Source organism: Dipodomys merriami, unplaced genomic scaffold, assembly GCF_024711535.1.
Source record: "Dipodomys merriami isolate MVZ:Mamm:240054 unplaced genomic scaffold, mDipMer1.0.p SCAF_45, whole genome shotgun sequence".
NCBI classification, from domain to species: domain Eukaryota; kingdom Metazoa; phylum Chordata; class Mammalia; order Rodentia; family Heteromyidae; genus Dipodomys; species Dipodomys merriami.
In genome coordinates, this window is record NW_027206013.1 from 10,294,078 (window position 1) to 10,320,945 (window position 26,868).

The window sequence follows — 26,868 nt, forward strand, 5'->3', positions numbered from 1 at the left end:
GTCCGTGAGACTCTTATCTCCAATTAACCACCAGAAAACCTGAAGTGGCGCTGTGGCTCAAGTGGAAGAGCTGAGGGACAGCGCCCAGGCCCAGAGTTCAAGCCCCAGACCGACAAAAAGAAGAAAGAAAATGAAAAGAACCAGCCTTGACAGGAGTGACAAGCTCCCAGCCCTGGCACCTGCCCCTCCCCCCCCCCCAGGGGCCCAGGCAGCTCCTACACACACACACACACACACACACACACACACACACGCATCGGCTCCCTGGCTGGGGGAGGGAACATCAGGGACAGCTGGGCCGTGACCTCTGACCCCACGGGGGAGGGGTGACATAAGCTGGTCTCTCTTCTCCCCTCGCTCAACCTTTCACCCCACCCAGGGGTCCCGGGACGTTCGGGCTGGCTGCGGCTGCGGTCACTCCTCTGACTTGCCCAGCATTTCCAGAACCTTCTTTCCTGCACGAATCACTGTGATGACTCTCGGATCGCTGATCCGGTGGAGTCTCTAAACATGGCCTCTGGAAGAACCCAATGTTTACGCACGGAAATTTCCCTTTGCCCTGGGGCTGAGAGCCACGCGTGGCGATCACCGCTCAGTTCACTGAGTGCCCGTCTGAGCCACGCTGTGCGCCCTTCACAGACCAGGAAGCCCAAGCAAGCCCAGAGAGGTGACGCCACTTATCCAAGGTCACACAGCTGGAGGGCTGAGCAGGCCTGCCTGGTGCACTGCACTGCCCGGCACTTATGCCCACGGGGTTCCCACTCAGAGCCTGCTGGGGCTCCCTCCCGTGTCCCGCCTTCTCCCCCACACCTTCAGCTGCCTCCAGTCCGCACTCCTGTGCACCCCCAGGCCCTCCTCCGCCTCAGCCCCTGCATTGAGTCTGGCTCCCCAGGACCCAGGGGACCCCAGGGGGCGGGGCACATGGCAGCTGCCGCTGGCCTCACCACCCCAGCAGACGCAGACTTAGGAGCTGCGCTATTTTCCACTCTGCAGCTGCTGCTTCAAGCCCTGGGCCGCCCCGGGGACGGGGAGCAGCTGCCAAGGACCCTCCGCTCTCCCGGAGCCAGCGCCAAATCCTCCTGCTATTTCTAAGCAGCCAGAGGAAAGCTGAAGCAGAGCCCTGCTGTCCCTGCCTGGCATGCATCCACCCACCACCCACCACCCACCCCCCACCACCCACCCACCCACCCACCCATCCACCCACCCATCCATCTATCCATCCATCCACCCAACCACCACCCACCCACCCACACAGACATCTATCCATCCATCCACCCACCCACCCATCCACCCACCCACCCACACAACATCTATCCATCCATCCACCCACCACCCACCCATCCATCCACCCATCCATCATCCATCCATCCACCCACCACCCACCCATCCATCCATCCATCCATCCATCCACCCCTCACCCCTCCATCCATCCATCCATCCATCCACCCACCACCCACCCATCCATCCACCCACCCACCCACCCCTCCATCCATCCATCCATCCACCCACCCACACACACACACACACACACACACACACACACACATCCACCAACCCATCCACCCACCGACATCCATTCATCCACCTACCTACCACCCACCCATCCATCCACCCACCCATCCACCCACCCACCCACCCACACATCCACCCATCCACCCACCCATCCACCCACCCACCCCTCCATCCATCCACCCACCCACCCACCCACCCATCCACCCACCCATCTATCCACCCACCCACCCATCCACCCACCCACCCACCCACCCACACAGACATACCCACCACCCACCTACACACCACCCCCACTCACCCACCCCTCCATCCATCCATCCATACACACACACACACACACACACACACACACACACACATCCACCAACCCATCCACCCACCGACATCCATTCATCCACATACCTACCACCCACCCATCCATCCACCTGCCCACCACCCACCTACACACCACCCCCACCCACCCATCCCTCCCTCCATCCATCTACCCATCCATCCATCCACCCACACACACACCCATCCATCCACCTACCTACCACCCACCCACCCACCCACTCATCCATCCACCCATCCATCTACCCATCTATCCATCCATCCACACACACACACCCATCTATCCATCCACCCACCCATCCATCCACACACACACACACACACACACACACACACACTCATCCATCCACCTACCTACCACCCACCCACCCACCCACTCATCCATCCACCCACCCACACACACACTCATCCATCCACCTACCTACCACCCACCCACCCACCCACTCATCCATCCACCCACCCACACACACACTCATCCATCCACCTACCTACCACCCACCCACCCACCCACTCATCCATCCACCCACCCACACACACACTCATCCATCCACCTACCCACCACCCACTCACCACCCACCCACTCATCCACCCACCCACCCACCCATCCATCCATCCATCAACCTATCCATCCACCCATCCATCCAACCACCCACAGGCTCACCCATCAATCTACCGACCCACTCATCCATCCATCCATCTATCCAACTATCCATCCATCCAGTCATCTACCCAGCCAGCCGTCCATCCATCCACCTACCCACCACCCACTCACCACCCACCCATCCATCCATCAGCCTATCTACCCATCTATCCATTCACCCACCTACATACCCACTCATCCATCCACCCACCCACTCATCCATCCATCCTTCTATCCATCCACCCATCTATTCACCCATCCACCCATCCCTCTAACCAACCGCCTTCCACCATCTACCTGTCCCCTTATTCCTTAAAGAAGTAGAGCCCCATCAGAGAATACAGAAGCCAATGACAGGTTCCCAGCTGCCCCTTTCTGGCCTCAGTTTCCTTTTCTGGGACAGAAATGACAGACTCACTCCTAGGGTTGGCAATAGGTTCATGTTGTCAAGTATTGGCTGGCACTAAGTCCGGGGGACACGGAAGGGGCAAACCTGGGCTGATGGGAAAGGAACGGGGGGGGGGGGCTAGATGACAAGGCATCCAGGGCAGAAGCTGAGGGAAAGTTAGCCTGGCACTGGGAGAAGGGAGGGTGGAAGGGTATCATAGGCAGAAGGAACAGCAGCTAGAAAAGCTCAGAGATGATACCAATGTCGGTTCTGACCCCGGAGCTCAGCTCAGGCCACCTCCTAAGTCCAGTCCCCACCAGCCTCGGGGGACCCAGGCCAGGGCTATGGCACATGCCTCGCCCTCCTGATGCCCGGCAGGGCTGCTGACCCCCAGCAATCTAGTGTCCTGGGTTTGTCACAGACGGGAGGCGGGGAGTTGTGAGGATGCATTTCCAGCCTGTCAGTGTCTGAGTCCCGGAGACACGGGCTGATTGGTTGATGTTGCCAGAGCCACACAGCATCCTGGCATTCCGCTCGGCCTCTTCCGGAGGTTCTCCACAGGAGCCGGGCTGAGCGGAGAAGGCAGGGCCGTCCTCCCCACTGCGAGAGGCAGACAGAGGCCGTTGTGTGTGATGAAACCCAACCCGGGCCCCCTCTGGCTGAGGTGAGGTCGTCGGAGGCGGGTGAGGGCTGGGGAGGGGGCAGCCTCCAGCCCCACCCCCCCCACCACCCTGGGGACCTCACACAGGCTCCAGCCGCACATCTGGATCCCAGCTGGCCACCAGGACCCAGGACGAGGTCCGGGAGAGGGGAGGGGCCTCCGCAGAAAATCATCAAAGGCAAGAAGGAGGCTGCCCGGAGGGCAAGGAGGCCGAGACAGAGGAGGCCGCTGCCCAAAGTCCAGCCCAGGCCACACACACACACACACACACACACACACACACACACACACACACACACACACACACACACACACACACCACCAGGGCCTGGATCTGTTTAAGAACTTTTGATGGGTCCCTCCCCCAAGAACTCTCCCCACCAGCCCCCCCCCCACTGCAGCCTCATCCCCGCCCCCCAGAAAACCAGCGCCACCCAAGCCAGATTCTGATTTTATTATGCTGGCGTGTTACATCTCTGCCCCTGTGGGATCTGTGTGAAGGGTGGGGGGGGGCTGGGAGGGGGTTCCTCAGAGACACCCCAGAGAGGACGGAGGCCAGGCTCCCTGTCAAAGAGCAGTGTGGCCTTCGGGCCACGTCGTTGTGAGTAGAGGATGCTGCCCGCTTCCCTCCCCCCCCCCCCCCCGCCTCAGCCCTGCAGGCTGCAGGCCAGAGACCAGAATGGAGGGGGGACTAAGTGCGGCCCCCACTCAGCTTCCAGCCTGCTTGCGGGGGTGGGGGGAGGCAGTCAATAAGAAAGGATCAATTCATGCGTGCACCCCAATAACTGTAGTGGGAGAAGAAACAGCCCTGAACCTCTGCACCCCAGCCCCAGAGCAGCTGGACAGCTAGGAAGAGGCGGCTTCAGGAAAATGGGGAGCAATGTTTTTCAAAGAGGGAGTTATGGGCTTTGACTTTGTAGCTGTGAAAAAGAAAAGAAAAGAAAAACAATTTGGGAAAGCATTCGTTTAAACCCGACCCAACAGAAGCCCTTAAGGTGGTGTTGGGGGGCTGGGGTGCGGGTTTCTCAGGATGGAGGGGTCTCTCAGGGTGAAGCTGTGGAGGGAGGTCAGGAGGAAGGGGTGGCCCACGTGGGAACCCCTCAGGAAGGCCCTAAATCATGGTCTTTGCTGCCACCTCCCAGAACCTTCTGAGCCACAGGAAGATGCTGCAGGTTGGGGAGACACAGAGGGGGGGTCCCTTTGGGTTCCCAAAGCCAAAGCTCCCAGCCGTCCATTTGCTCTGCCACCCATCCGTGTGGCGGACGCTGTGGGGTCTCCTGGGGACACCCCAACCCCCCATGAGCACTGGCGGGGGGGGCAGGGGGCAGGACCTGAGACCCCCCAGGGGCATTCCAAGCTGCTGACATCTGGGGAAGATTCCTGGGGTGCAGCAGAGTCTGGCAGCTCTGCCAGCTGGAGGACAGGGCCCCCAAAGAGGGCTAAGGAGGGGTGTCAGGAATGGCTGGAGTTGGAGGCCTTTTGCTGGAGGAGGTGAGCACAGCCGGGGCAGGGGAAGGAGAAGGTCCTCACGGTCACGGCCAGCAGCTCCAGAACCTCTTAGACGCTGGGGGAGACAGTACTGCAGGCACATGGGCCTTCAGGGGGACCCGCTGGTCCCTGGGCTTCCTGGGCTGCGAAGGAGGTTTCTGGAGCCTCATGGCCCTCGCTGGCTGCCACAGCTCCCTCCGCTGAGCGCATCTCCTCTGGGACTTCTGGTTTCTCCCTGGAGGTCCTGGGGCCTGGGGCTTCCTGGGCCTCCTCCTGGCTGCCCTGGGTGCTGCCCCTCACCAGCCTGGCGCCCTCCCCGCTGGCAGGGGCAGCTCTGGCAGGTGATTTGAGGTTCTGGGTGGCGGCCAGGATGTCAGCCTGGAGCTGCAGGGAGGAATCGAAGCCCTCGTCGGGCCGGCTGTCGGGAGCTCTGTCGGGGACCTCGCTGAAGGCTCGGGGACCCCCGGCGCGGTCACTCTGGTCCACGTACTTCTTCTTGGGGAAGGAGGACGGGTAGTAGGCCGTGGCCTTGTGCTTCTGGCGAGTGATGACGGCGGCGCAGACAATGAACATGAGCAGGAAGGCCAGGGAGCCCACCACAGCGATGAGCATGGCGTACTGGCGGAAGAAATCCACGAGCCCCTCCAGGAGGCTAGTGGGGGGGGCCGGGCCCCCCCGGGGCGTGGGCTGCGGTCCCACGGACGGTGTGGGGCCCAGGGCTGGGGTCCCCGGGGGCAGGAGGCTGGGGGAGGAGGCCGACGAGCCCTCGGCCTCCCCGCTGCCTCCCGAGTCCTCCAGGAAGGCCGCAGGCAGGGACTCGGAGCGGGGGGCCGCAGGGCCTGGGCTCAGGAGCAGCAGCAGAGCGAGGAGGAGGCCGGAGACCATGATGACCCCCCGCCAGAACCTGCAGGGAGACGAGGGAGGGAGAAGTCAGGACCCAGAAACATGGCCCCCCAGGAACAGATTATACCCCAGAAGTGTCTTCCCTTCTGCGGTTGAACCCCCACAGCACAGCGGGTCTCATTTATTCATACAGAGGATGCCCCTGATCCCCGCCTCCCTCGGAGTCCTGAGCAATGGCGCTCCAAGAACATCTCCTCAGACGTGGGGCTCTGTGGGAAGTCTGGTATACAGTAGGTGCTCAATCATTGCAGGTGGCCTGAATCAGTCAAGCACAGGCACACTTTCACCGTTTGGCATGTCCTGATGCATGGGGGGGGGGGGTTGTTTGGTTTGGTTTAGTTAGTCATGGGGCTTGAACTCTGGGCCTGGACGCGGTCTCTGAGCTCTTCAGCTCAAGGCTAGCTCTCGGTTTATTGGAGATAGGAGTCTCACAGACTTTCCTGCCTGGGCTGGCTTTGAACTGCGATCCTCAGATCTCAGCCTCCTGAGTAGCTAGGATGACAGGCGTGACACACCGGTGCCCGGCTGGGTTTGTTTTGTTTTGTTTTAACCAAGGATTTCTCACTGAATCCTTTAAACATCTTAGTAAGGAGATACTACATTACCCCATTCTCCAGGTGGGTAAACGGAGGCTGGGAGGGTCAGAAAGGTCCTACATCTCTGAGCCCTGCAGGAAGCGTGGAAGCTAGAGTTCCCCCCACCCCCATGGCTGACCATACCTGGCCCTGAGGCCCCAAGCAAGGCTGAGGGGGGGCCCTGGGAGGCCCCCTCATGTCCAAGGCAAAGTAGGAGCTGCCCTGATGGGCTGGGACCCCCAGAGAGCCCAGCTGATAAACAACTGCACAGGGCCCAAGGGCATGGCCCAGTGTGGGATTAAAGCTCTAGCTGTCCCTTTGCAGGAGAGTGGGCGGCTGGGGCCAGCGGGAGGCCCGGGGCCCTGAAGCTGGCCGGCCCGAAGCTCTGGCTCACGGGCGCTTCCCAGCCCTCTCTTAGGTCCTGGCTTCGAAGCTCAAATGGGAAAATGGAGACACAGAGCAGAAGCAAGGCCAAACAGCAAGCTCCCAGGGCCTTGACCGGGCCACCTGCCCAGCCTCGGCCTCGGGCCCTGCTTCGGGACAGGCCGCATTGTCTGGGGGCTCAGGAGGTGAGGGAGTAAACCCGGAGCGGGTGGCTCACACCAGTCATCCTAGCTACTCGGGAGGCTGAGATCTGAGGAGAGAGAGAGAGAGAGAGAGAGAGAGAGAGAGAGAGAGAGAGAGAGAGAGAGAGAGAGAGAGAGAGAGAGAGAGAGAGAGACAGAAAGAGAGACAGAAAGAGAGACAGAGAAAGAGAGACAGAAAGAGAGACAGAGGGGGCGGGGAGAGGAGGGGCGCTGGTGGCTCACACCTGCAATCCTAGCTACTCAGGAGGCTGAGATCTGAGGATTGTGGTTCCTTGCCAACCTGGGCAGGAAAGTCCCTGTGAGAATTTTATCTCCAATTATCCAACACTAGTGGCACTGTGGCTCAAAGTGGTAGAGCACTAGCCTTGAGTGAAAGAGCTCAGGGACAGTGCTTAGGACCTGAGTTCAAGCCCTACAATCAACAAGAAAGGAAGAAAGACAGAAAGACGGAAGGAAGGAAGGAAGGAAGGAAGGAAGGAAGGAAGGAAGGAAGGAAGGAAGGAAGGAAGGAAGGAAAGGAAGGGGGAGGGAGGGAAGAGAATGAGAGAGAAGAAGAGAAAAGAGAAGAGAAGAGAAGAGAAGAAGAGAGAGAAGAGGAGAGAAGGAGGTGAAGTAACAGGACCAGTTCTAGGTGACCTGGGGCCTTCGCCTGCAAATGACCGCCACACCGTACTTGTGCCAGCCACTTGGTTGCTCTGAATTCTTTGAGTATTTCCTGTCTGTCTGCAGCAGGCCGGGCCGTGCGGCAGTCGGCCTGAGACACAGGGCTGGCCCTGGTGAAGGGGCGTTTGGCCGAACTTGCTCTGATGGCGGATGGCGCAGACGCACGCGGGGGCCGTGAGGAGGTGCGAGGACGGGGGGCTTCGTGGATCCCGTGTCTCCTTCCCCCTCCCCATCTCAGTGGAACGAGGAGAGGAGGTGTTCAGTGAGGGGCTCCCCACTCCTGGGCTGGGGTCTGCGACCTGCAGGCCTTCCCTCCCTCCTCCTTCCCCACCCCACCACCTCCTCCTCAGATCAAGACAGGGGACTCAACTCTATCGAAGGTCTGGGCCACCACTGGGCCAAACATGGCGGCCGGGCAGCCTCATGGGTGTGAGCAAAGGGGCTGGCCTCCCGGCTCCACCACGGCTCATTCTGACTCTTCGAGGCCTCAGTTTCCCCATCTGCCATGGGCCGTAGTAGGGGGTGGCCACTTCACGCTGTTAAGACCTCGTGAGGGGACACTGGGAAAGTGCTCACCCAGGAAAGGTGGCGTTCAGGAACAGAAAGCTCCAGGACTAGCCGGCTCCCCCCAGCCCCCCATAACTGTGCAATGAGCGCGCATTTCCTCAGGCCTCCTCACCCCCAGGAGAAGACCAACTTTGTACCCTTACCTCCAGCCATGACAGAATGTAAGAACAAAGTTACACACACACACACACACACACACACACACAGCACCAATGTACCAGAGAAAGGACTTACGTGGAGACACTCTAGCTCTTAGAGGTTGATACCCCAATTCTGAGAGTCCCCCAGCCCCTCCTGCTCCCCTGAGGAAGATGGCAGCCCGTAGGAAGGCACCGTCCGGCGTGGATCCCGCCAGGCCTCGCGGGAGGTGGCTGTGTGGCTCTGGACAGGCCCTCAGCCCTCTCTGAGCCTTGGCTTCTCTTCTGCAGCGGTGACAGCGTGGCCCGCACAAGTCCAGCCCCCCCCCCCCCCGCCCTTCTCATGGAGGAGCTGGGCTCCGGGTCCTGCTTGCACCGGGACTCAAACCTCGGGCTGCAGTGCCTGCGGTGGCCGGCCAGTGGTGGGGCTCAGCCAGGGGACCCCCCCCACTCCGAGGCCTTCTCCCTCTGCGGCGGCTCTTTTAGCATGAGATGACCCTACTTGGGGTCACAAATCTGCCAAGGCCTGGGTACCCCCCCCCAAGACTTGAGATCGAGGGGCCAGAACAGCTGCCCCATCCCCACCCAGAGACGGTGGCGGGAGGGGGAGGGGTGACCCACGGAAAGCTGGCTTCAATTAGTGGGCTGGGGGGAGGGGGCTGGAGCGCACCAGGCTGGGGCCAGGCACGGGGGGACGGGGGGGGGGGGACCCCTGTGAGGGGAGAGCGGGAGGGGAGATGCTGAGGGCCCAAAGCCACAGGCATGCACACACACACACACACACACACACACACACAGCCGTCAGTACAGGGGTGCACAAGCCAGGCACAGCAATAGTTCCCCACAATCCCGACACACAACTAAGATCCCACCAAGTCATCGCCCCCAAACCGTCCCCCACCCCCGTCCCGGCTCCCAGCACTGACACACAGCACAGGAGCCCCACGCCCCACAACCTGCATAAAGCCAGGCGGCCTGGGACAGTGCGGTCCACCAGCCCTCCTCACACCCCTACCTGCGCCCCTCAGCCCCCTCTCAGGGCCCCCCCACACCAGGGGGCTCCCCATGGTTCACTGGCCACCGGCCACGTGGATCCCCTCCACCAGTGCACGCAGCCCGGCCCGGCTGGGGCCTGGGGACTCACCGCTTCCCGCGGCCCGTGCCGCCCCCGGGCCCTGGGCGCCCTGCAGCCCGGCAGCCCTGCACGAGGCGCCCGCCCTGCCCGCTGCTCTGCCTGGCGCCCGCCTCGGCCTCCACCTCCGCCTCAGCCTCGTCTCCTCCTCCGCCCCACTGGGCTGCGGGGGCCAGCTTGATTTCATTAAGGGGTTTTGGGGTGGGGACAGGAGGAGGGCGGAGCTGGCGGGGCCACACACCATCCCAGCCCCCTCCACTCCAGCCGGTCTCTGGGGAAGGACTAGGGCTTCCTCCCCTGACCTCAAGTCCCCAGGGCAGGCGCAGACAGACAGACAGACAGACAGAGGCATGCAAGCCGGGGGCCCACCACACCCCCCACCAGGCTCCAAAGGAGACATTCCAGGCCCCTGGAAGTGTGAGAAGGGAAATTCCTCTTTGGGGTTTCAGCTGTGACTCAGGTTTTCCAGGCTGGGGTGCAGAATGGAGCTGGGGGGTGCAGAATGGAGCTGGGGGGGGGGTGCGGCCTGGATGTAAAGTGGAAGCCTGAGGCAAGGAGTGAAGCACGGACACCTGCTCTGATCCAGGCCCTTCGCCTCTCCAGGCCTCAGTTTCCCCGTTCCTAAGGATGAGAGGGAAGCTGGCTGAGCTGCCCTGGCTCTGACATTCTGGGTACTTCGATCTGAACGTGATGGGAGTTATAGACCCACATCACAGACGGGGAGGGGAGGCCCTCATCCGGGTCCTCAGGTGAGCTGCTACTGCAGGCCCTGGGCCCGAGGGCCCCCGTGGCGCCCCGCATGCATGCTTTCATGTCTGCCCCGTTTGCTTCCTCCCGCAGCGGCTCAGGGCGTCTGTGACTGAACCAGCGATGAGGAGAGCTGGAGGGCCTAATCCCCAGAGCTGAGACCCTGAGCACTGTGGCATGAAGCCAGCCCAGGCAGAAAATCTGCAACCAGCCAAAGGCCAGGCTGGAGGCGTGGCTCAAGCGGTAGAGCACCAGCCACGCAAGCAAGTTGAGCGAGCACAAGGCTCTGAGTTGAGAAAATAAAAAGGACCCACCAGAATGATGCACGCATACATACATGGACACACATGCACAAAGGCCACACACACACACACACACACCTACAGACCTACAGTAGCATGCACGTGCACACACACACACACACACACACACACACACACACACACACACACATCGGAAAATATAACAGCAAATCTCAGTCATGATCACAAATCCAAAGAGGCTGTGCACCCTAACCAGACTCTAGTACCAATGAGGGTGTCTGCCCCAATTGCTGCCCTCTCTCAGGCCCTACAAAGTATGGACTTCAGCTCTGTGTCCCCTTGCATGATCTCAGGCTTCAACCCAGCAATGCCTTGAATATTTCCAGTGCTTTTGCATATGTGTGTATGTGTGTGTGCGTCTGTGTGTGTGTGTGCATGCGTGTGTTGGTGCTGAGGCTTGAACTTGGGGCCTGGCCTTTGCTCAAGGCTAGCACTCTACCACTTGAGCCACACACACCACGTCCACCTTTTTGGTAGTTCACTGAAGATAAGAGTCTCTTAGACTTTCCTGCCTGGGCTGGCTTTGAACCATCATCCTCTGGTCTGAGCCTCCTGAGTAGTTAGGATTACAGGCGTGGGCCACCAGCATGGGGTCTCTGAGCCCTTAATTTCTATCTGTGCAGCTAGCAGACCCTGGGAGGCAGAGAGGAGCGAATGTGGACTGGGAGCTGCAGTGAGCAAATTATCACAAGACTGGGTCCCTCATTGCACACAGACCGACAGAGACTGAGAGGAGTCATGGGGGCGGGGGGGGGGGTTCCTATGGCCCCAGCCCCCACAGGGTCCTCCAGGAGGCAACAGATGAGGGGCAATTTAGGATGCCGAGGAGACAGAAGGGTTTTCAGCATGAAAACAACAGGTGCAAAGTCCCTGAGGTAGATGGTAGCATGGCACCCTTAAGGCAGCTCTTCGGGAATATTGTCACCGGGCATGACAGCTCACGCCTGTAATCCCAGCTACTCGGGAGGCTGAGATCTAGGGATCCTGGTTTGAAGCCAGCCTGGGCAGGAAAGTCCCTGAGACTCTTTATCTCCAATGAACCAACGAAGAGCTGGAAGTGGCGCTGTCGTTTAAGTGGGGGTGCCCAAACACTTGAGCACAAAAGCTCAGGGATGGTGCTTAGGCCCGGAGTTCAAGGCCCAGGACCGGCACCCCACAAAAACGAAGAGCCACAACAACAACAAAATGAAGTCTGTCCTTCAGGAGGAGATGAGCTGGGCCTGCAGGCTTTGCAGCCAGGCCTCGTCTTTCCACACATCCCCCCGGCCATGTGCTCTCGTTCTGGGACACGTGTGGGGCCCGGCCCGGGTCTCCAGGAGCGTGGGCAGGCCCGTGGCACTCGCAAGCTGTAATTTCAGAGGCCTGGCGTGGGGCCCAGCCCCCCGCCCAGCCTGAGGGCACTGGGAGCCCCGCCCCGTGTCCACTGTAATTAGTGGCCGCAGCCCTGCCCTACAGAACAACCAAGATGGGGGTCTGGGGAGAAGCTCCCCCCAGCCCAGGGCCTGGCCAGGATCACGCCCAGCTGAGCTCAAGGCCCAGCCCGGGCTTGGCGCACCTCAAGCCCCGGCCCCTCATGGATCCAAAACCACTTCTAATGACACAGTTCCCCCCAGGGCAGAAATAGCCCGGCCTTTCATGTGGCTGGAGGGGCCTGACCGGCAGAGGGGCACCCGTGGGGCTGTTCCGTGGAGGTAGAATATGGCCTCCTCTGGACAGACCAGAGCTGTGGGTGTGCTGTGATGCCTCCCCGGGCCTCAGTTTCCCCGTGGTGGGAGCTTTGACCTGAAGACCCTCTCCAAACCTGGTAGCTCAGCGGTCACCAACTCCAGGAATCCCAGCGTGGGGGGGGCCGCTGGGCAGTGCCTGGGGACCCCTGAACCCCCAGGGGCTCCCAAACTTGACCCTGAGGACATCGGGGCTGCTGAGGTCTCTATACCCGACTCGAAAGACCGTGAGCCTCTTGGGACCAGAATCAGAGGCTTTTCTGTCCTAGCACCTGCTCAACCAGTCCCCCCCATCCCCCGGGCAATCCATGCAGCCTGCCGGATATAGAGAGGGAAAGGGAGGCCAGGCTGGAAGTGGAGACAGATGCAGAGGACAGATCAACCAGGAAGAAGAAAAGTCACCAGCCCTAAGCTGATGTGGAGGAAATTGAAAAGTCGAGGAGACGGCGTAGCTTGGATTGGGGCAAAGGCAGGTGCCAGGCAGCTATTTTAGCAGCTGAGGGGTGGCCTCTTAGAGAGAGGCTGAACTCAGTGTGCAAAGGCAGAAGGAGCTTCCAGGCCAAGGGAAGAGCAAGTGCAAAGGCCCTGGGGCAGGAAAGGGCTGGCCTGAGACTTGCTCTGGGAAGACTAGACTGGGGGCTGGGCTGTTCTCGCCAGGGGGGTAGGCAAGGCTTGAAAACTGGGAGGTCCTCTATGTGAGCTGAGCCTCAGTTTCCCTTTTCAGGCTGGGAGGGGTCAGCGGCGGTTTCTCTACCCTCTGATAGTCTGTGATTCTTGGTATAGTTTCTCCTTGTGTCAGGAATTCCTGCCTACGGATGCGGTGGGCCATGCACGTGCAAGCCACGCCACGCCACGCCGCGCCAGAGCAAAAGCACCCTTGGCAGGGTTGCATCGTTATGAAGCTTTAGAATGAAGGTCAGACTCGGGAGCTGTCACTGGAGGGAGGCTGGCCAGGGGCACAGGGAAGGTTCTAGAGCGGGGATGTGGGTGTGGCTCTGGGGTGCACACACGCACGTGCAAGACTGTGCCCTTCAGACCTGCGTGTTTGATGACCTTGTGACTCAAAGGGGTGTGTATGCGTGTGCGCCTGTGCGTGTGTGTGTGCGCCTGTGCGTGTGTGTGTGCGCCTGTGCGTGTGTGTGTGTGCGCCTGTGTGTATGCGTGTGCGCCTGTGTGTATGTGCGTGTGTGCACGTGCGTGCACGCTCCCCCTCAGCCCCACACCGGGCCGTGGAGATGGACAAGGCAGGGGTGGGGGCCCGGCGTGGCTGCCCCTCCCCCTCCCCACCGCCCGCGCCGCCCTGGCCCAGGCTGCCCTCCTGACCAGGCGGACGACACGCAGGGGAGGGCGCGGGGGAGGGCGCAGGGAGGGGTTGAGAGCTGAACTCGGGGCTCTGCTCACCCCACTTCTCGGGAGCAGGGCCTCCCACAGCCAGGCTCCCCGCCTCCTTGCTTCCCTCCAGCTGCCGACCCTGGTGACCCGCCGCCCTGCGCACACCGCCCGCGCTGTAGCCGACCGGGCCGGGCCGCAGCCGAGACTGGGGTGGGGGGGACAGGGCCGGGCGCTGGGGCTGCCTCCCTCCAGGCCCCCCGGGGTTCGCTGCTGCTGCTGCTGCTGCCGCCATCCCCAGCAGGCCCGGGCCTCAGTGTCCCCACTGGTGAGAAGCCGGGGCTGGGGCGGGGACGGGGTCCTGTCACCGCGGCCTGGCCTGGCAAGGCTGGGGGAGGGGAGGGCGGGTGGTGGCAGGGCCGTGGCTGGCAGGGTCCCTCCCCCCCATTTAGCAAGGTGTCCCAGCCCTGGGGGACGGGGGAGGGGCTGCGCACACAGGCCCAGACACTCCCCCCTCCCCCCCAGCCCGATCCGCAGCTTCGCTGGGGGGAGGGGGGACAGCTGGAAACATCTGGTTTGAATTGTCAGTTGGAAGCTGGGGCCGGGCAGCCAAGGAATCCATGAGCTAATTTTAGGCCAACACACAAAGCCTTCGGCACACCACAGGGCGGACAGGGCGGACAGGGCTGGGGGAGCAGGGAGGGGGCAAGGGGCCTCCATGGCGCCCCCTGGAGGGTCCCATCGCCCCTCCATGGGGACCAACCGGGCGCCAGCAGGCAGTGCCCCTCCTGAACCCTCCCCCTCCACCGCACGCTGAGCCGGCAGGGCCGGGATTTGAACCCGGTGACCGGATAGCAAGTCTTAAATCCGAGACCCCACCAGTGTCCACTCAATCCCCCACCCCCCCGCACCACATCTCTTCATCCCCAGATATCTTCCACAGTGCAAAACCAACCACACCACCCCGTGCCAGACCATGCCCAGCAGGGGCAGACCATGCCCAGCAGGGGCAGACCATGCCCAGCAGGGGCAGAAAGCGGGCACGCTGTCAGCTTAGCTACTCAGGGGCAGAGACTGAGAAGATGGCGTTTCAAGGCCAACCCAGGCAGAGCGACCCCATCACAAGCAGGCCGGGTGATGCACGTGTGTGCTGTAGCATACAGGGGGCCTGAGCAGGAGGATCGAGGGCCATTTGCCCCCCCCCAAGTGGGGCAGGTGGGTGGAGGGGCTGCTAATCTCTGTGCCCAGCGGGAGTAACCACAGGGCCAGGGTTTTGCCGGAAGTCCTCCACGCACCCCCCTTCCTTTCCCGTCCCCAATTTCCTCACACAATTTTATCTTGTCTGCTGAGGAATATGAGGATCACAGGAAAAGTCAAAAGCAGGAAATCCAGTTCACCCATAATTCCCCCCAATACTGGGATGTATTTCCACCCAGATAACTTTTCTTCCTGGGCTGGTTTTGAACCACAAGCCTCCTCATCACAGCCTCCCAAGCATCTGGTTTTTGTTTGTTTTTAATCCTTGTAGCTGCTGGATGACGGTGGTGGCTCACGCCTGTCATCCTAGCTACTCAGGAGGCTGAGATCTGAGGCTCACGGATCGAAGCCAGCCCAGGCAGGAAAGTCTGTGAGACTCTTATCTCCAGTGAACCACCAGAAAACCGGAAGTGGCGCTGTGGCTCAAGTAGTAGAGTGCTAGCCTTGAGCAAAAAGAGCTCAGGGACAGCACCCAGGTCTTGAGTTCAAGATCCATGACCAACAAAATAAACCCTTGTCACTTGTGTACTTACCCTTTCCTGGGCAGAATGCTATGTCGGCCTCTTTAACTCTCTCCACCCCCTAGGAAGGGGCCACCCTCCTTCCCCCACCCCAGACTTGGAGTTGTCCCTTCAGGAGGAAGATAACCAGAGCCAAACAGGCCTGGCAGGACTAACTGGCATCTCTGGTGCCGTAGTCCCCTAGGGTACCCTATGGGGACCATGGACAGGCAGTGCCCAGGGTCTATGTCCCAGTGCGACACAGCCCTCCCCCACCAAGCTGGGGCTGGCAGAGGCCGAGAGTGGTTTCTGGGGAGGAATTCTGCAGCGGGTGGCGGCGTTGGCCCGGGGCTTGTCTAGGAGACTTGGCAATTTTAGAAAGCTGCCAGCCCTTCCTCCAGGAGCTGGGCTCTGGTCACTCACGGTTGGCACCAGCAGGTCCGAGGCGTTTGATCCTGCGTCTGGGATGTTCAAGCTGGTGCCTACACCCAAGTCCCGCAACCTCTCTGAGCCTTCGTGTACTCAAATACGAAATGGGACCTGAGAGAGGGGGACCTGGGTTTGGGGGGATTCTAGCCCACCTACCTCACTTCCTCCCTGCCCTCCTCTCTCCCCTCCCCTTCTCCCTTCTCTCCTTCCTTCTCTACCCCCACCCTGCTTCCCCTTTCCCTCTTTCCATCTCTTTCCTCCTCCTTCCCTTATTCCTTTCCTTCCTGCCTCCCTCTCCTCTCCTCGCAGATAGGACAGGACAGGTCGGGAGGCCCAGGCTACTGAGGGCTTCGGGAGCTGGTGGCGGGCGCCCCCTGGTGGTTATTTGAATATCCACCATCAGTGCTGTGGAATTACTGGTGGGGAGGGGGTGGATAGGGAGGTAGTGGGAGGGGGGATAGTGGGGGGGGGTCCCCCTCCTCCTCCAGGTAGAAACCCAGACCTGTGCGATCCATGGCATCCAGAAGCCCTCAGGGAGATGGGGGACAGAGCCTCGGGGATCAGCTCAGAGTCCCCCAGTCCTTCAGCCCCTCGGTCTGTGACCCCATTGTGGGTCCTTAGGCTCCTTATAAAAATGATTCTCACAGCCGGGCGCCGGTACTCACGCCTGTCATCCCAGCTACTCAGGAGGCTGAGATCTGAGGATCGCTGTTCAAAGCCAGCCCAGGCAAGAAAGTCCGTGAGACTCTTATCTCCAATAAACCACCAGAAAACTGGAAGTGGCGCTGTAGCTCAAGCAGTAGAGCGCTCGCCTTGAGCTGAAGGACAGCGCCCAGGCCCAGAGTTCAAGCCCCATGACCGACAAAAATAATAATCATAATTCTCACTCAGTCTCCTTTTGGAACTGCGATGGAAGGCTGGACGGGAGCCTGAGAGCGAAAGGGCCTTTACCCTCTCCCAGTGGGAGGTATTTTCTAGAAGAGGTGAATTTTATTCCTCTCCAGACAAGGCAGCACTTGCTTCCGGCCTTCGGAGGCAAGCAGCCGGCTCTTGGTAGAACGTCCAGTCTGCCGCGCTCACCCCTAAACACACAGCTTCCCAGCGTAGGTTCTCTGCTCTGTCCCTGGAAGGATGGATGTGGTTTTGGGGGTGACGTCATGCCAATGCCTGGGGTGTGTTACCTAAGTAGGGGCCAGCAGCCCTACTGGGGGCTAAAGAACCTCTCCCGGTGCGGGTCTGGAGGCGCTAACATCGGAGGGTCCTGGCCAGCTGGACGCTGGCCACCCTATGCTGAACTCACGAGTCAGCACTCCACCCAGCCTGTTTGTAAATAAAGTTTTATTAGAACACAGCCGTGCCCGTTTGTTGATCCAGGGCGCTGAGAATAAAGGGTGGGAAGTTAGAACACCAAGGACGTGTTACGCACAGCCTGGAAAATTTACTGTCTTGCCCTTTGAGAAGAAGTTGGCCCCTTGGAACCCCCCAGGTGGGATGGGGGAGTGCTGTTAGCGGGGGGGGGGCAGCAAGGAAGGAGAGGCAGGGGTTCATCTGGCCTGGACACAGACAGGTGTGTTTGTCTAAACTGGGGAACCTGATTCTACCGCCCAGAGCTGGGTCATGGGCGGGGACTGAACAAAGTCCTTCCTTTCCCCCCTCCCACCCTGCGTGGCAGCCCATTAGAAGGGCCGAGGCTACGGGCAATCAGCTCAGGGATGATGAATTCAGGGAGGGCTGTCTGAAGGAGGCAACCTTGACTCTGTGAAGGACTTGGCATTTTCCGTGATGGGTAGATTCCATGCTGGGCTCCACAGGCAGCCCCAGAGGCTGCAGTCCTTTCTCCAGCTTAGTAGCATTTGCTAGCGAGACAGCCATGGCCAGAGACTCCTCCATCTTCTTCAGGGGTTCTTACCTTGCAAACTCACAACAAAGGGCAAGTGGGAAGAACTTTACTCAGGAGAGAAGCCACCCAGTTAAAGGCAGCAGCTGCTCTGCCTTCTGACAGCGGCGGAGTCTAGGAGGGTTTTATACCGTGGGCTGTGTGCTGATTCGCCACACCCTATGTAAACCAACCAATCAGAGCAGACCTGCTGACTCCTACACCTTGAGACTGCAGCGGGCAATCGGCCTGCCTTTGACGCCTCCCACCCCCCCCCAGGCACACACCTGACGTTGTGCAAAACTAGGAAAGAAGGAGATGGAAGTGGGATTATTTTTAGTCTTCTGTTTTCTGGAGTTTGGTCTTCTTAAGCCAGCAATGCTTTCTGCGGGCTGCAGGGTGCTGGGGGCAGGCTCTCACACCTGCAATCCTAACTCCGCAGGAGGCTGAGATCTGAGGATCAAGGTTCGAAGCCAGCCCAGACAGGAAGTCTGTGAGCCTCTTATCTCAGGAAAAGCCGGAAGTGGCTCAAGAGGTAGAGCACTAGCCTTGAGCACAGAGAGGCTCAGGGATGGCACCCAGGCCCTGAGTTCAAGCTTTGGGACTGGCAACATAATAATAATAATAATAAAAGTTCTGTAGGGGGCCCTGGGCTCTGACGAATCTCCTGAAGGAATCTGTTGCCCTTCTTCACGAAGTCTACCCGCTCGTAGAATTCTAAAAGCCTTTGCTGCCGTTCCGCTGGCCCAGGCCTTGGGCTGCCGGGAGGTTGTGCGGCGTATGAGGCCAGGGTCCCCGAGGGCCGGATGGGGTCACTCTATCACCAGATGGACGCTGATCCCAAATGAGGGTCTCCCCTAAACCCACCCGCCCCTCCCAGGCGCGGGGTCTCATCCTGGGCCACCCAGAGAACCCCAGCTGTCCCTGGGGGGGGGGTAAGGGAGCAGGACACAGCCCCCTGTCCACGTGACCCTTCCTTCCTGCTGAGTGACCTCAACAAGGAGGGACGTGAGCAGGCGTGGGGTGCACGAGGGACACCAGAGACACAAGCAAGGAGAGGGCCTGTCCAGGCAACATGGCACCTGCCAGGGTCCTTGGCCTGCAGGCCCAGGGGCGGGAGGGAGGAGGAGGTAGCCCTGCTGGCCAGTCCCACATGGCTGCAAGACCCTTGTCTCTGCCTAGGGCAGCCAAGGACCCCGGGGAGGGGGAGGGGGTCCAGCCGAGAAGCCCAGACGTGTGGCCTTGCGCCGCTGCGGCCGGGCCACAGGGGGCGCCCGCGGGCCGGGGAGCAGGGGGGCTACGGGAGGAAGCTGTGCAGGGTGAGGTTATCGCCGTCGTGGTCCTCTAGGGGCTCCGCCTTTCCGCCCTGGCCCCTGGGCAGCCCCCCATTGGCCACGGCGGGGGCCCCCTCGCCCGCGTCGGGCAGCAGGGACGAGATGCAGACCATCTCGGTGGGAGAGTAGCTGCGCACGGGGTACGTGTGGCTCCGGCGGGAGAGGCGGACGGCCAGCACCACGGTGCACACGAGGAAGAGGGTGGCCACCAGGGCCAGGATGAGGATGGCCAGCAGGCACTGTCTCACGGGGATGCGCTCCAACGCCCCCGTGGGACTGGGGGCCATGGAGCTCACCGCCGGGACCACCTGCCCGGCCTTCCAGTCCGTGCCAGGTGAGCTGCTGGCAGCCTCCAGCGTGTTCTGGGGTGCGTCTTTCCCCCTGAAGACGGCGGCGAGAGTGGCAGGGGGTTCTGTGGACTGAGACTTCGTGGTGCCGGGCTCTGTGGACCGGGCTTCTGTGGACACAGCCTCCGTGCCCGTGGGCTTTGTGGTCAGCACCTCTGTGGCCAGTGGCCACGTGGTCTTTGCCTCCGTGGCCACTGGTGGGGCAGCCTCTGCCCCCGTGGCTGCCGTGTGCGTGGCCTTGGCTTCCGTGGCTGCCGGTTGCATCGTCTCTGCCTCTGTGGCTGCCGGTGGCATGGTCTGTGCTTCCGTGGGTGCTGGTTGTATGGTCTCTGTCTCGGTGGCTGCGGGTCCCGTGGACAAGATTTCGTCTGTAGTTGGAGTCACCACGGTGGAAACAGTCGCAGGTGTCAGTTCCGTGGCCCTGCCCGCTGAGACTGGTCCCCGCTGTGTCCCACCTGCACTGTGCCCTGCACGGGGGCCCACAGACCCCCCAGTGGCAGCAGCCACGGTGGCTGGATCAGGGGTTCCCGGTCCTGCAGAAGCCTCTTGTCCCAGAGTGGTCGTGGCATTCAGAGGTTCAGCGTCTGCTCCCAGTACCCTGGTGTGGTTGTCCAGTGTTTCCGGTGGGTCCGTGCCTACCGAGAAATAATCCTCATCCTGTTCTTCGTCCAGGGCCACCTGTCTCCGGATGCGGGCAGGGAGGGGGCCCGGGGCTGCCTTGGCTCCATTCCTCCAGGGGTCCCCCAGCGGGAGGCCGCAGCCCGGGCCCAGCAACGCCAGCAGCAGCAGGAGCTGTGGAAGCATCGTACCTAAGGGACACAGGGACAGCGTCACCCCAGGCTCCACCCAGGACCTCATGCCCACCCGGGTCTGGTATGGGGTGGGTATTAGGGCTTGAGCCATGCCCGTGGACCCCGGCACATGCCTGGCCAGCCCCTCTGTGGGCGGCAGCTGTTATTTATTTTTAAAATTATTATTATTATTACCTAATAAAGGTATTCCTCTTGGGGCTGGGAAGGTGGCTCAGTGGTAGAGTGCTTGCCTTGCATGCATGAGGCCCCTGGGTTTGAATCCTCAGCACCACATAAGCAGAAAAGGTCGGAAGTGGCGCTGTGGCTCAAGTGGTAGAGCGCTAGCCTTGAGCTGAAGAGCTGAGGGACAGTGCCCAGGCCCAGAGTTCAGGCCCCACCACAGACCAAAAAAAAGGCATTCCTCCTGACAGAGTAGAGAAACTTTGCCTCTTTTTTCTTTCTTTCTTTCTTTCTTTCTTTCTTTCTTTCTTTCTTTCTTTCTTTCTTTCCTTTCTTTCTTTCCTTTCTTTCCTTCCTTCCTTCCTTCCTTCCTTCCTTCCTTCCTTCCTTCCTTCCTTCCTTTCTTTCTTTCTTTCTTTCTTTCTTTCTTTCTTTCTTTCTTTCTTTCTTTCTTTCTTTCTTTTTTGCCAGTCCTGCAGCTTGAACTCAGGGCCTGGCACTGTCTTTGAGCTTGTTTTGCTCAAGGCTAGAGCTCTACCACTTGAGCCACAGTGCCACTTCTGGCATTTTCTGTATATGTGGTACTAAGGACTCGAACCCAGAGCTTCAAGCATGCTAGGCAAACACTCTACTACTAAGTCACATTCCCAGCCCCATTTTTTTGGTCATATATATATATACTGGTGACTCACATCTATAATCCCAGCTACTCAGGAGGCTGAGATCTGGGATCACATTTCTTTTTTTTTTTTTTTTTTAATTTTTTTTTATTGTAGAGATACTATACAGAGGGTTACAGTTACATGAGTGAGGTAATGAGTACACTTCCACTTTCTCTTGAACATTGTTACCCCCTCCATTGTTTTCCGCCTACCATCCCCTCCCTCCCTCCCTTCCCCAAGGTTCTTTTTTTTTTTTTTTTTTTTGATCGTGATTAAGTGATTACTTAATTTCCGGAAATTCACAGTATTGTGGAATAATGATGCTCATTTAAAGTCACAAGTTCATTCTAACTTTCCTGGAGCAAATTGTCTATCACAGTCTGTAATATATAACGGTGCTCATATGTTATATACCATATATGTGATGGGATCACATTTCAAAGCCAGCCTGGGCAGAAGAGTCCATGAGACTGTTATCTCCAATAAACCACTCAGAAAAAGCTGGAAGTGGTGCTGTGGCTCAAGCTGTAGAGTGCTAGCCTTGAGCAAAAGGAACCCAGAGACAGCGCCCAGGCCCAGAGTTCAAGTCCCAGAACTGCAGGGGACAAATGTGCCAGGCTGCCAGGTACTTGTGGTACAGTCCTGTCATCCTAGCTTAGTCAGGAGGCTGAGATCTGAGGATGATGGTTCAGTCAGCCCAGGCAGGGAAATCCATGAGACTCTTATCTCCAATTAATCAACAACAACAACCACAATAAAAAAAAAAAAAAAGGAGGTGAAGCTGTAGCTCAAGTGGTAGAATGCCAGCTCTGAGGGGAAAAGCCAAGTGAGAGCATCAGGCCCTGAGTTCAAACTACCCCAGTATCAGCACGCATGCACACGCACGCACGCATGCGCACACGCACACGCACACACACACACACACTCACACACTATGGCAGAGGCAGACAGACAGTCTTTGATGCCTTCAGGGCAACAGACCCCCCTCTCCCCTCCCCCCAGGCCTGCTGAAGAGCCCTCCTGGGGTGGGGGGCTGCGGGGGAGAAGTCAGGCCTGACCTTGGCCCTGCTTTCCTAGGGGGAAGGGACTCCAGGAAGGAGCCACCAGCCCAGAGCCACATTTCACCATGGCGAAGCTGCACCTACCCACTGCCCCACTTGGGCAGCTCCAGTTCCCGGCAGCCAGAGCCCTGGCCACTTCCTGGCAGTGGGGGTGGGAGGGTGGGGGTGGGGTGGGGTGTTTCTGGGTGGGGCAGGCATCAGGAAGAATCAGGGACCCACCTACCTTGGGGGGGCAGAGCAGGTTCTGAAGCCCCCCCTCCCCATCAGATGCCCTGTGGCCTACAGCACCCATACTGCCCAAGCACAGAGTCACCCGGGCCCGGGCGTGCGGGCCTGAGTCCCACAGTCACCCCCCCCCACGAGCTGGGCTACCCTGAGCTCCTCTCTGAACCCCGGTTTCTGCCTCTGTGAAACGGGAGGCTTCAGCCAGCGGGCTGCCACACCGAAGGCCTGGGGACAGAGGAGCAGGAAAGCAAGGCGCAGAGATCCCACCGTGGCCATCTTGCCCAGGATGTGGCCGGTGGGCACATGGCAGCCTGCCCCACCCCCGTCCCCCCATACTTCAAGCTTGTGGAGGGCAGGGACTCTGCGGGCACCCCATCACCCCCAGGGCTCATCCGGAGCCTGTGGCAGGCCTGGCAGCAGAGTGGCCAGCCCCAAGCTGCCCAGCACACTGCCCCACCCACCCGAGCCCCCCTCAGCCTTGGCCCCGCCACAGAACACTGTCTGGTGATGAGTTTGGGCGCTCTCCCCCTCCTCCCCTCCAGGAGCCCAGCTTTGCTGGGCAGGACTCCGGGGTGTGGCTCAGAGCGGAGGTAAGCAGACAAATGGAGGAGATGGACGAAATACCCATGTGCCTGGGCAGCCCAGCCAGGCCAGGCCCCTCGATCCCCTCCCCCTTCCATAGGGCGCCCAAGGGGATGGAGAGGCCCAGGTCTGGCCCCCCCACGGGTCCCCACCAAGGACCATGCCCGGCAGAGCCGGCCTCGTATTCCAGCTCAGCCCGCTCCTAGCCACGATGCCCGGAGGAGATGCTGCTCTCCAGGGACCCCCCCCGTTTCCCAAAGAGACTCCTGCCCACCCCCTGGGGTGCTTGGAGGACACCCCGACTTCCCCACTGTGTAGACCCCACTCAAGCCGAGCCCTGATTCCAAGTCAGGCTGTCAGAGTTTGACCCCTGGCTGCCAGCCAAGCCTGGCGGGCTGTGGCTGCTCCCCCAATCCCTGGGGCAACCCCCAGGGAGGCCCCGGACACAGACCCTGCCCCACCCCTGCCAAGAGGTGGGACCCTGGGCCCTCAAGCCCAGATCCCATCCAGAGACTGAAGGGTGGGGGGCCGTGGCTGAGAGGGGGAACCCCCAGATAATAAATCTGTCTATGTGGTGTGTAGGAGGAAATGCTTAGCTCTCAGCTCTCCATAGCCCAGAAAACACCCCAAACCCAGATGAACAGTACTCTAATTATTATTTGTTCTTTAGTTTTGATTGCATTTGATAACAATGCGTATCCTCAATCTAATTTTCTTTGTTGTTGTTGGCACCAGGTTTTTTGTGGGGTTTTTTTTTTTTTGGCCAGTCCTGGGGCTTGAACTCACGGCCTGGGCACTGCCCCTGAGCTTCTTTTGTTCAAGGCTAACGCTCTACCATTTGAGCCACGGCGCCACAGCCGGCTTTTTCTGTGTGTGTGGTGATAAGGACCTGAACCCAGGGCCTCATGCATGCCAGGCAAGCGCTCTACCACTGAGCCACGTTCCCAGCCCGACACTAGGACTTGAACTCACAGCCCCACACTGGCTAGGCAGGCGCTGTGCCACTGAGTCACACCCCCGACCTTCCCTAAATCTAATATTGTAGTGGTTTGTCACGACCAATGCAGTCTTCTCCATCTGATTAAAAACCAAAACCAAAACTGCTGGTGGCAGCTGGGCGAGCTAGCGCACACCCGTAATGCCAGCCACCGCGGAGGCTGGGGCAGGAGGATCGAGATTGTGGGTAGCCAGCTGGGCTAACAGAGGCCAGCCTCATCGCAAAGACACAGAATCAGAACACAAGCCAAGAATGGCATGTTCACAGCTCCATCATATAGGTGAGTTCAGGACAAACCTCATGCCTGCCGGGCGCCGGTGGCTCCCGCCTGTCATCCTAGCTACTCAGGAGGCTGAGATCTGAAGGTCACGGTGCAGAGCCAGCCCAGGCTGGAAAGTCCGTGAGACGCTTATCTCCAATAAACCACCAGAAAACAGGAAGTGGCACTGTGGCTCAAGTGGTAGAGCGCTTGCCTTGAGCTGAAGAGCTGAGGGACAGCGCCCAGGCCCAGAGTTCAAGCCCCATGACTCTCCTCCCCCCAAAACAAGCAACCCCCCCAAAAAAAACAACAACAAGAACAGAAAACCCACACCCTTCTCTTTTCTAGAACCAGACAGACTAAAAATCAGCTCTGCCCCTTAACAATAATCAATGCCTTCCCTTCTTTGGGCCTGAGTCTCCCTCTCCTGAAAGGAAGGGGTGGGATATTCTGGGAGGGGGATCCCCAGTCCCTGTGGCCCCCACGATCAGAAGCTTTCCCTGGGAGCCGCCCCAGGCCTCCCCAGGGGCCAGCCTTCCCACCCTGGGCCCGTCCCAGGCTGGAGGCCCGGGTCCCCGGTCCCCCGGGACCCAGCCACTGGCCGCGGTTTCCCAAGGGGCACTCACCACGCTCAGTGGAGCAGGAGACGGCAGCCGCGCGGGCCCACAGGGGACTCTGCTTCTGTGACACCGTTCGCAGTGCTAGGCCACCGTGTGGCACCCCCAGCTCCCGGCCGTGGCCCCAGATTCACCAACCCCCAACAGCAGTGTGTGGAAGAAGGAAGCGAGAATGTGGTTACTCAGGCTGGTCACGTGACAGCCCACACCCCCTTGTTTGTGACAGTTTGGGTGACAAAGTTGATCAAGAAGGGTGGGCAGCAAGACAAACAGACACCTGCCCGGCCTGCCATTGTTCTTGAACACACTAAGAACGTTCTGGAAACCATCTAGGGCCAAAGAGCCCTTAGGTAGCAGGAGGACCCAACAGTGTTCACTCCCCACCATACACACCCCAGAAGGGCTAGAGAGTTACTCAGCAGTCAGGGAACCGTAGGGTACAAAGGGGACCATGCCTGGAAAAGGCAGGGGGGTGGGGAGGGGTGGAACAAATGAGGAAGAGGATGGGTCTCACGTCTCACCCAGGACTGGGCAGGAAGTAGAACGCACAAAGCACAGAGTTTCATGGGGTTTACAAATAATGGTATAGTTTCACATTTAGACATTATCTTTGGACTCACTTAGGTCCCTGAGCAGCAATGAAGAAGTTCCCTGGGCATCGGGGATACCATGACTCACCTTCATAATCCCAGTTACTAGGGAAGTGGAGATGGGGAAGATCTGAGCTGGAGTCAGCCCAGCAAAATGTTAACAAGACCTCATCTCAACTAACAAGCTGGGCATGGTTGAATCTGTGAATAATCCCAGTGACACAAGAGGCTGGTATCAGACAAAAACTATCTAAAACCCGAGTCTAAATCCCATACCACCACCACCAACACACACACACACACACACACCATTAGATTACAAGGCTCAGCTGAGATCGGCCGGTGTTATTTCCCTGGCCACCTCTGCCACCCCAGGCTAGACACATGTCGGGGCTCTTGGCTCCCCTGTACGCCCTGCACCCCAGGGAGGCAGGCTAGCAAGTAAACAAGAGGGCAGGCCATTACAACAGCCAGTGTGGCAAGCGTGCCACTTTGGGATGAGCAGGGGAGGGGAGGAGAGGGGAGGGGAGGGAGTGTTGGCCCAGGGCTGGCTGGCCTGACAATTCCCAGAACAGGCTCTGAAGGGAAGGGATGGGGCCCAAGGCCAGGGGTCAGGACACACACACACACACACACACACACACACACACACACACACACACACACACACACACACACACACACACACAGAAGGCTGCACTCCACCTGCACACAGCTCGTGTGAAAATGAAACCCAGCTGGGCCACGGCAGCTCACACCTGTAATCCCAGCTGCTCAGGAAGCTGAGATCTGAAGCTCATCACGGTTCAAAGCCAATCTGGGGCAGGAAAGTCCATGAGACTCTTACCTCCAAAGAACCACCAAAAAAAGCCAGAAGAAGAGTTGTGGCTCTAAGTGGTAGAGCACTAGCCTTGAGTGAAAAAGTTCAGGGACAATGCCCAGGCCCTGAGTTCAAGCCCCATGACCACCACCACCACCACAACAACAAAACAGAAGCAGTGAGTGAGCAGAGACAGAGGCAGGATTGGAACCCAAACCCTTGATCATCTTCACTCCCAGCCTGTGAGTGTGCAGGCTGACTGGGGGGAAGTGACACTGGCTATTCTTTGCATATCAGCAGGCTTTACATTATTATTATTATTATTGCTGTTGTTGTTATTTGCTGCTGCTGCTAGGGGTGAACCCAGACCCTCGTGTGTGCCAGGCAGACTCTAGCTCTGAGCCGCACCCCAGCCAGGCTGGTTCTCTCTTCATGTAAGGGACAAGGCACCTCTCCACTGCAGGTCAGACGTGAGCCTCTCCGCCTATCTTTGAGGGGATGTCACGTTCACAGAGACTCCGGTTTGTCACTGTGAAGGCCGTGACACGGCATCTTCACTGCACCTGGCACCTGCGAGACGCGAGCGTTCCGCGTGAACGGACTTCTCTTTCTAGAAATGCAACCCAGAGCCAGTG

At 59.5% G+C, this 26,868-nt stretch overlaps 2 protein-coding genes across 2 annotated transcripts; both read right to left on the bottom strand.

Moving 5' to 3' along the window:
* Positions 1-4,141: 4,141 nt before the first annotated feature.
* Positions 4,142-9,822, bottom strand: Tmem119 (transmembrane protein 119). The gene is made up of 2 exons (XM_069994801.1): positions 9,596-9,822; positions 4,142-5,923 (listed from the first exon to the last, which is right to left on the bottom strand). The coding sequence occupies exon 2, from the start codon at positions 5,902-5,904 to the stop codon at positions 5,089-5,091; it is 816 nt and encodes a 271-aa protein (XP_069850902.1). The 5' UTR covers positions 5,905-5,923; positions 9,596-9,822; the 3' UTR covers positions 4,142-5,088.
* A 7,389-nt stretch (positions 9,823-17,211) lies between these two features.
* Positions 17,212-24,956, bottom strand: Selplg (selectin P ligand). Its single transcript, XM_069994657.1, has 2 exons — positions 24,833-24,956; positions 17,212-20,258 (listed from the first exon to the last, which is right to left on the bottom strand). The coding sequence occupies exon 2, from the start codon at positions 20,251-20,253 to the stop codon at positions 19,066-19,068; it is 1,188 nt and encodes a 395-aa protein (XP_069850758.1). The 5' UTR covers positions 20,254-20,258; positions 24,833-24,956; the 3' UTR covers positions 17,212-19,065.
* Between the last annotated feature and the right edge of the window lie 1,912 nt (positions 24,957-26,868).

What these genes read in the sequence shown, in the direction of transcription:
- Tmem119 (XM_069994801.1), bottom strand. Translation starts at nt 5,904, where the DNA reads ATGGTCTCCGGCCTCCTCCTCGCTCTGCTGCTGCTCCTGAGCCCAGGC.
- Selplg (XM_069994657.1), bottom strand. Translation starts at nt 20,253, where the DNA reads ATGCTTCCACAGCTCCTGCTGCTGCTGGCGTTGCTGGGCCCGGGCTGC.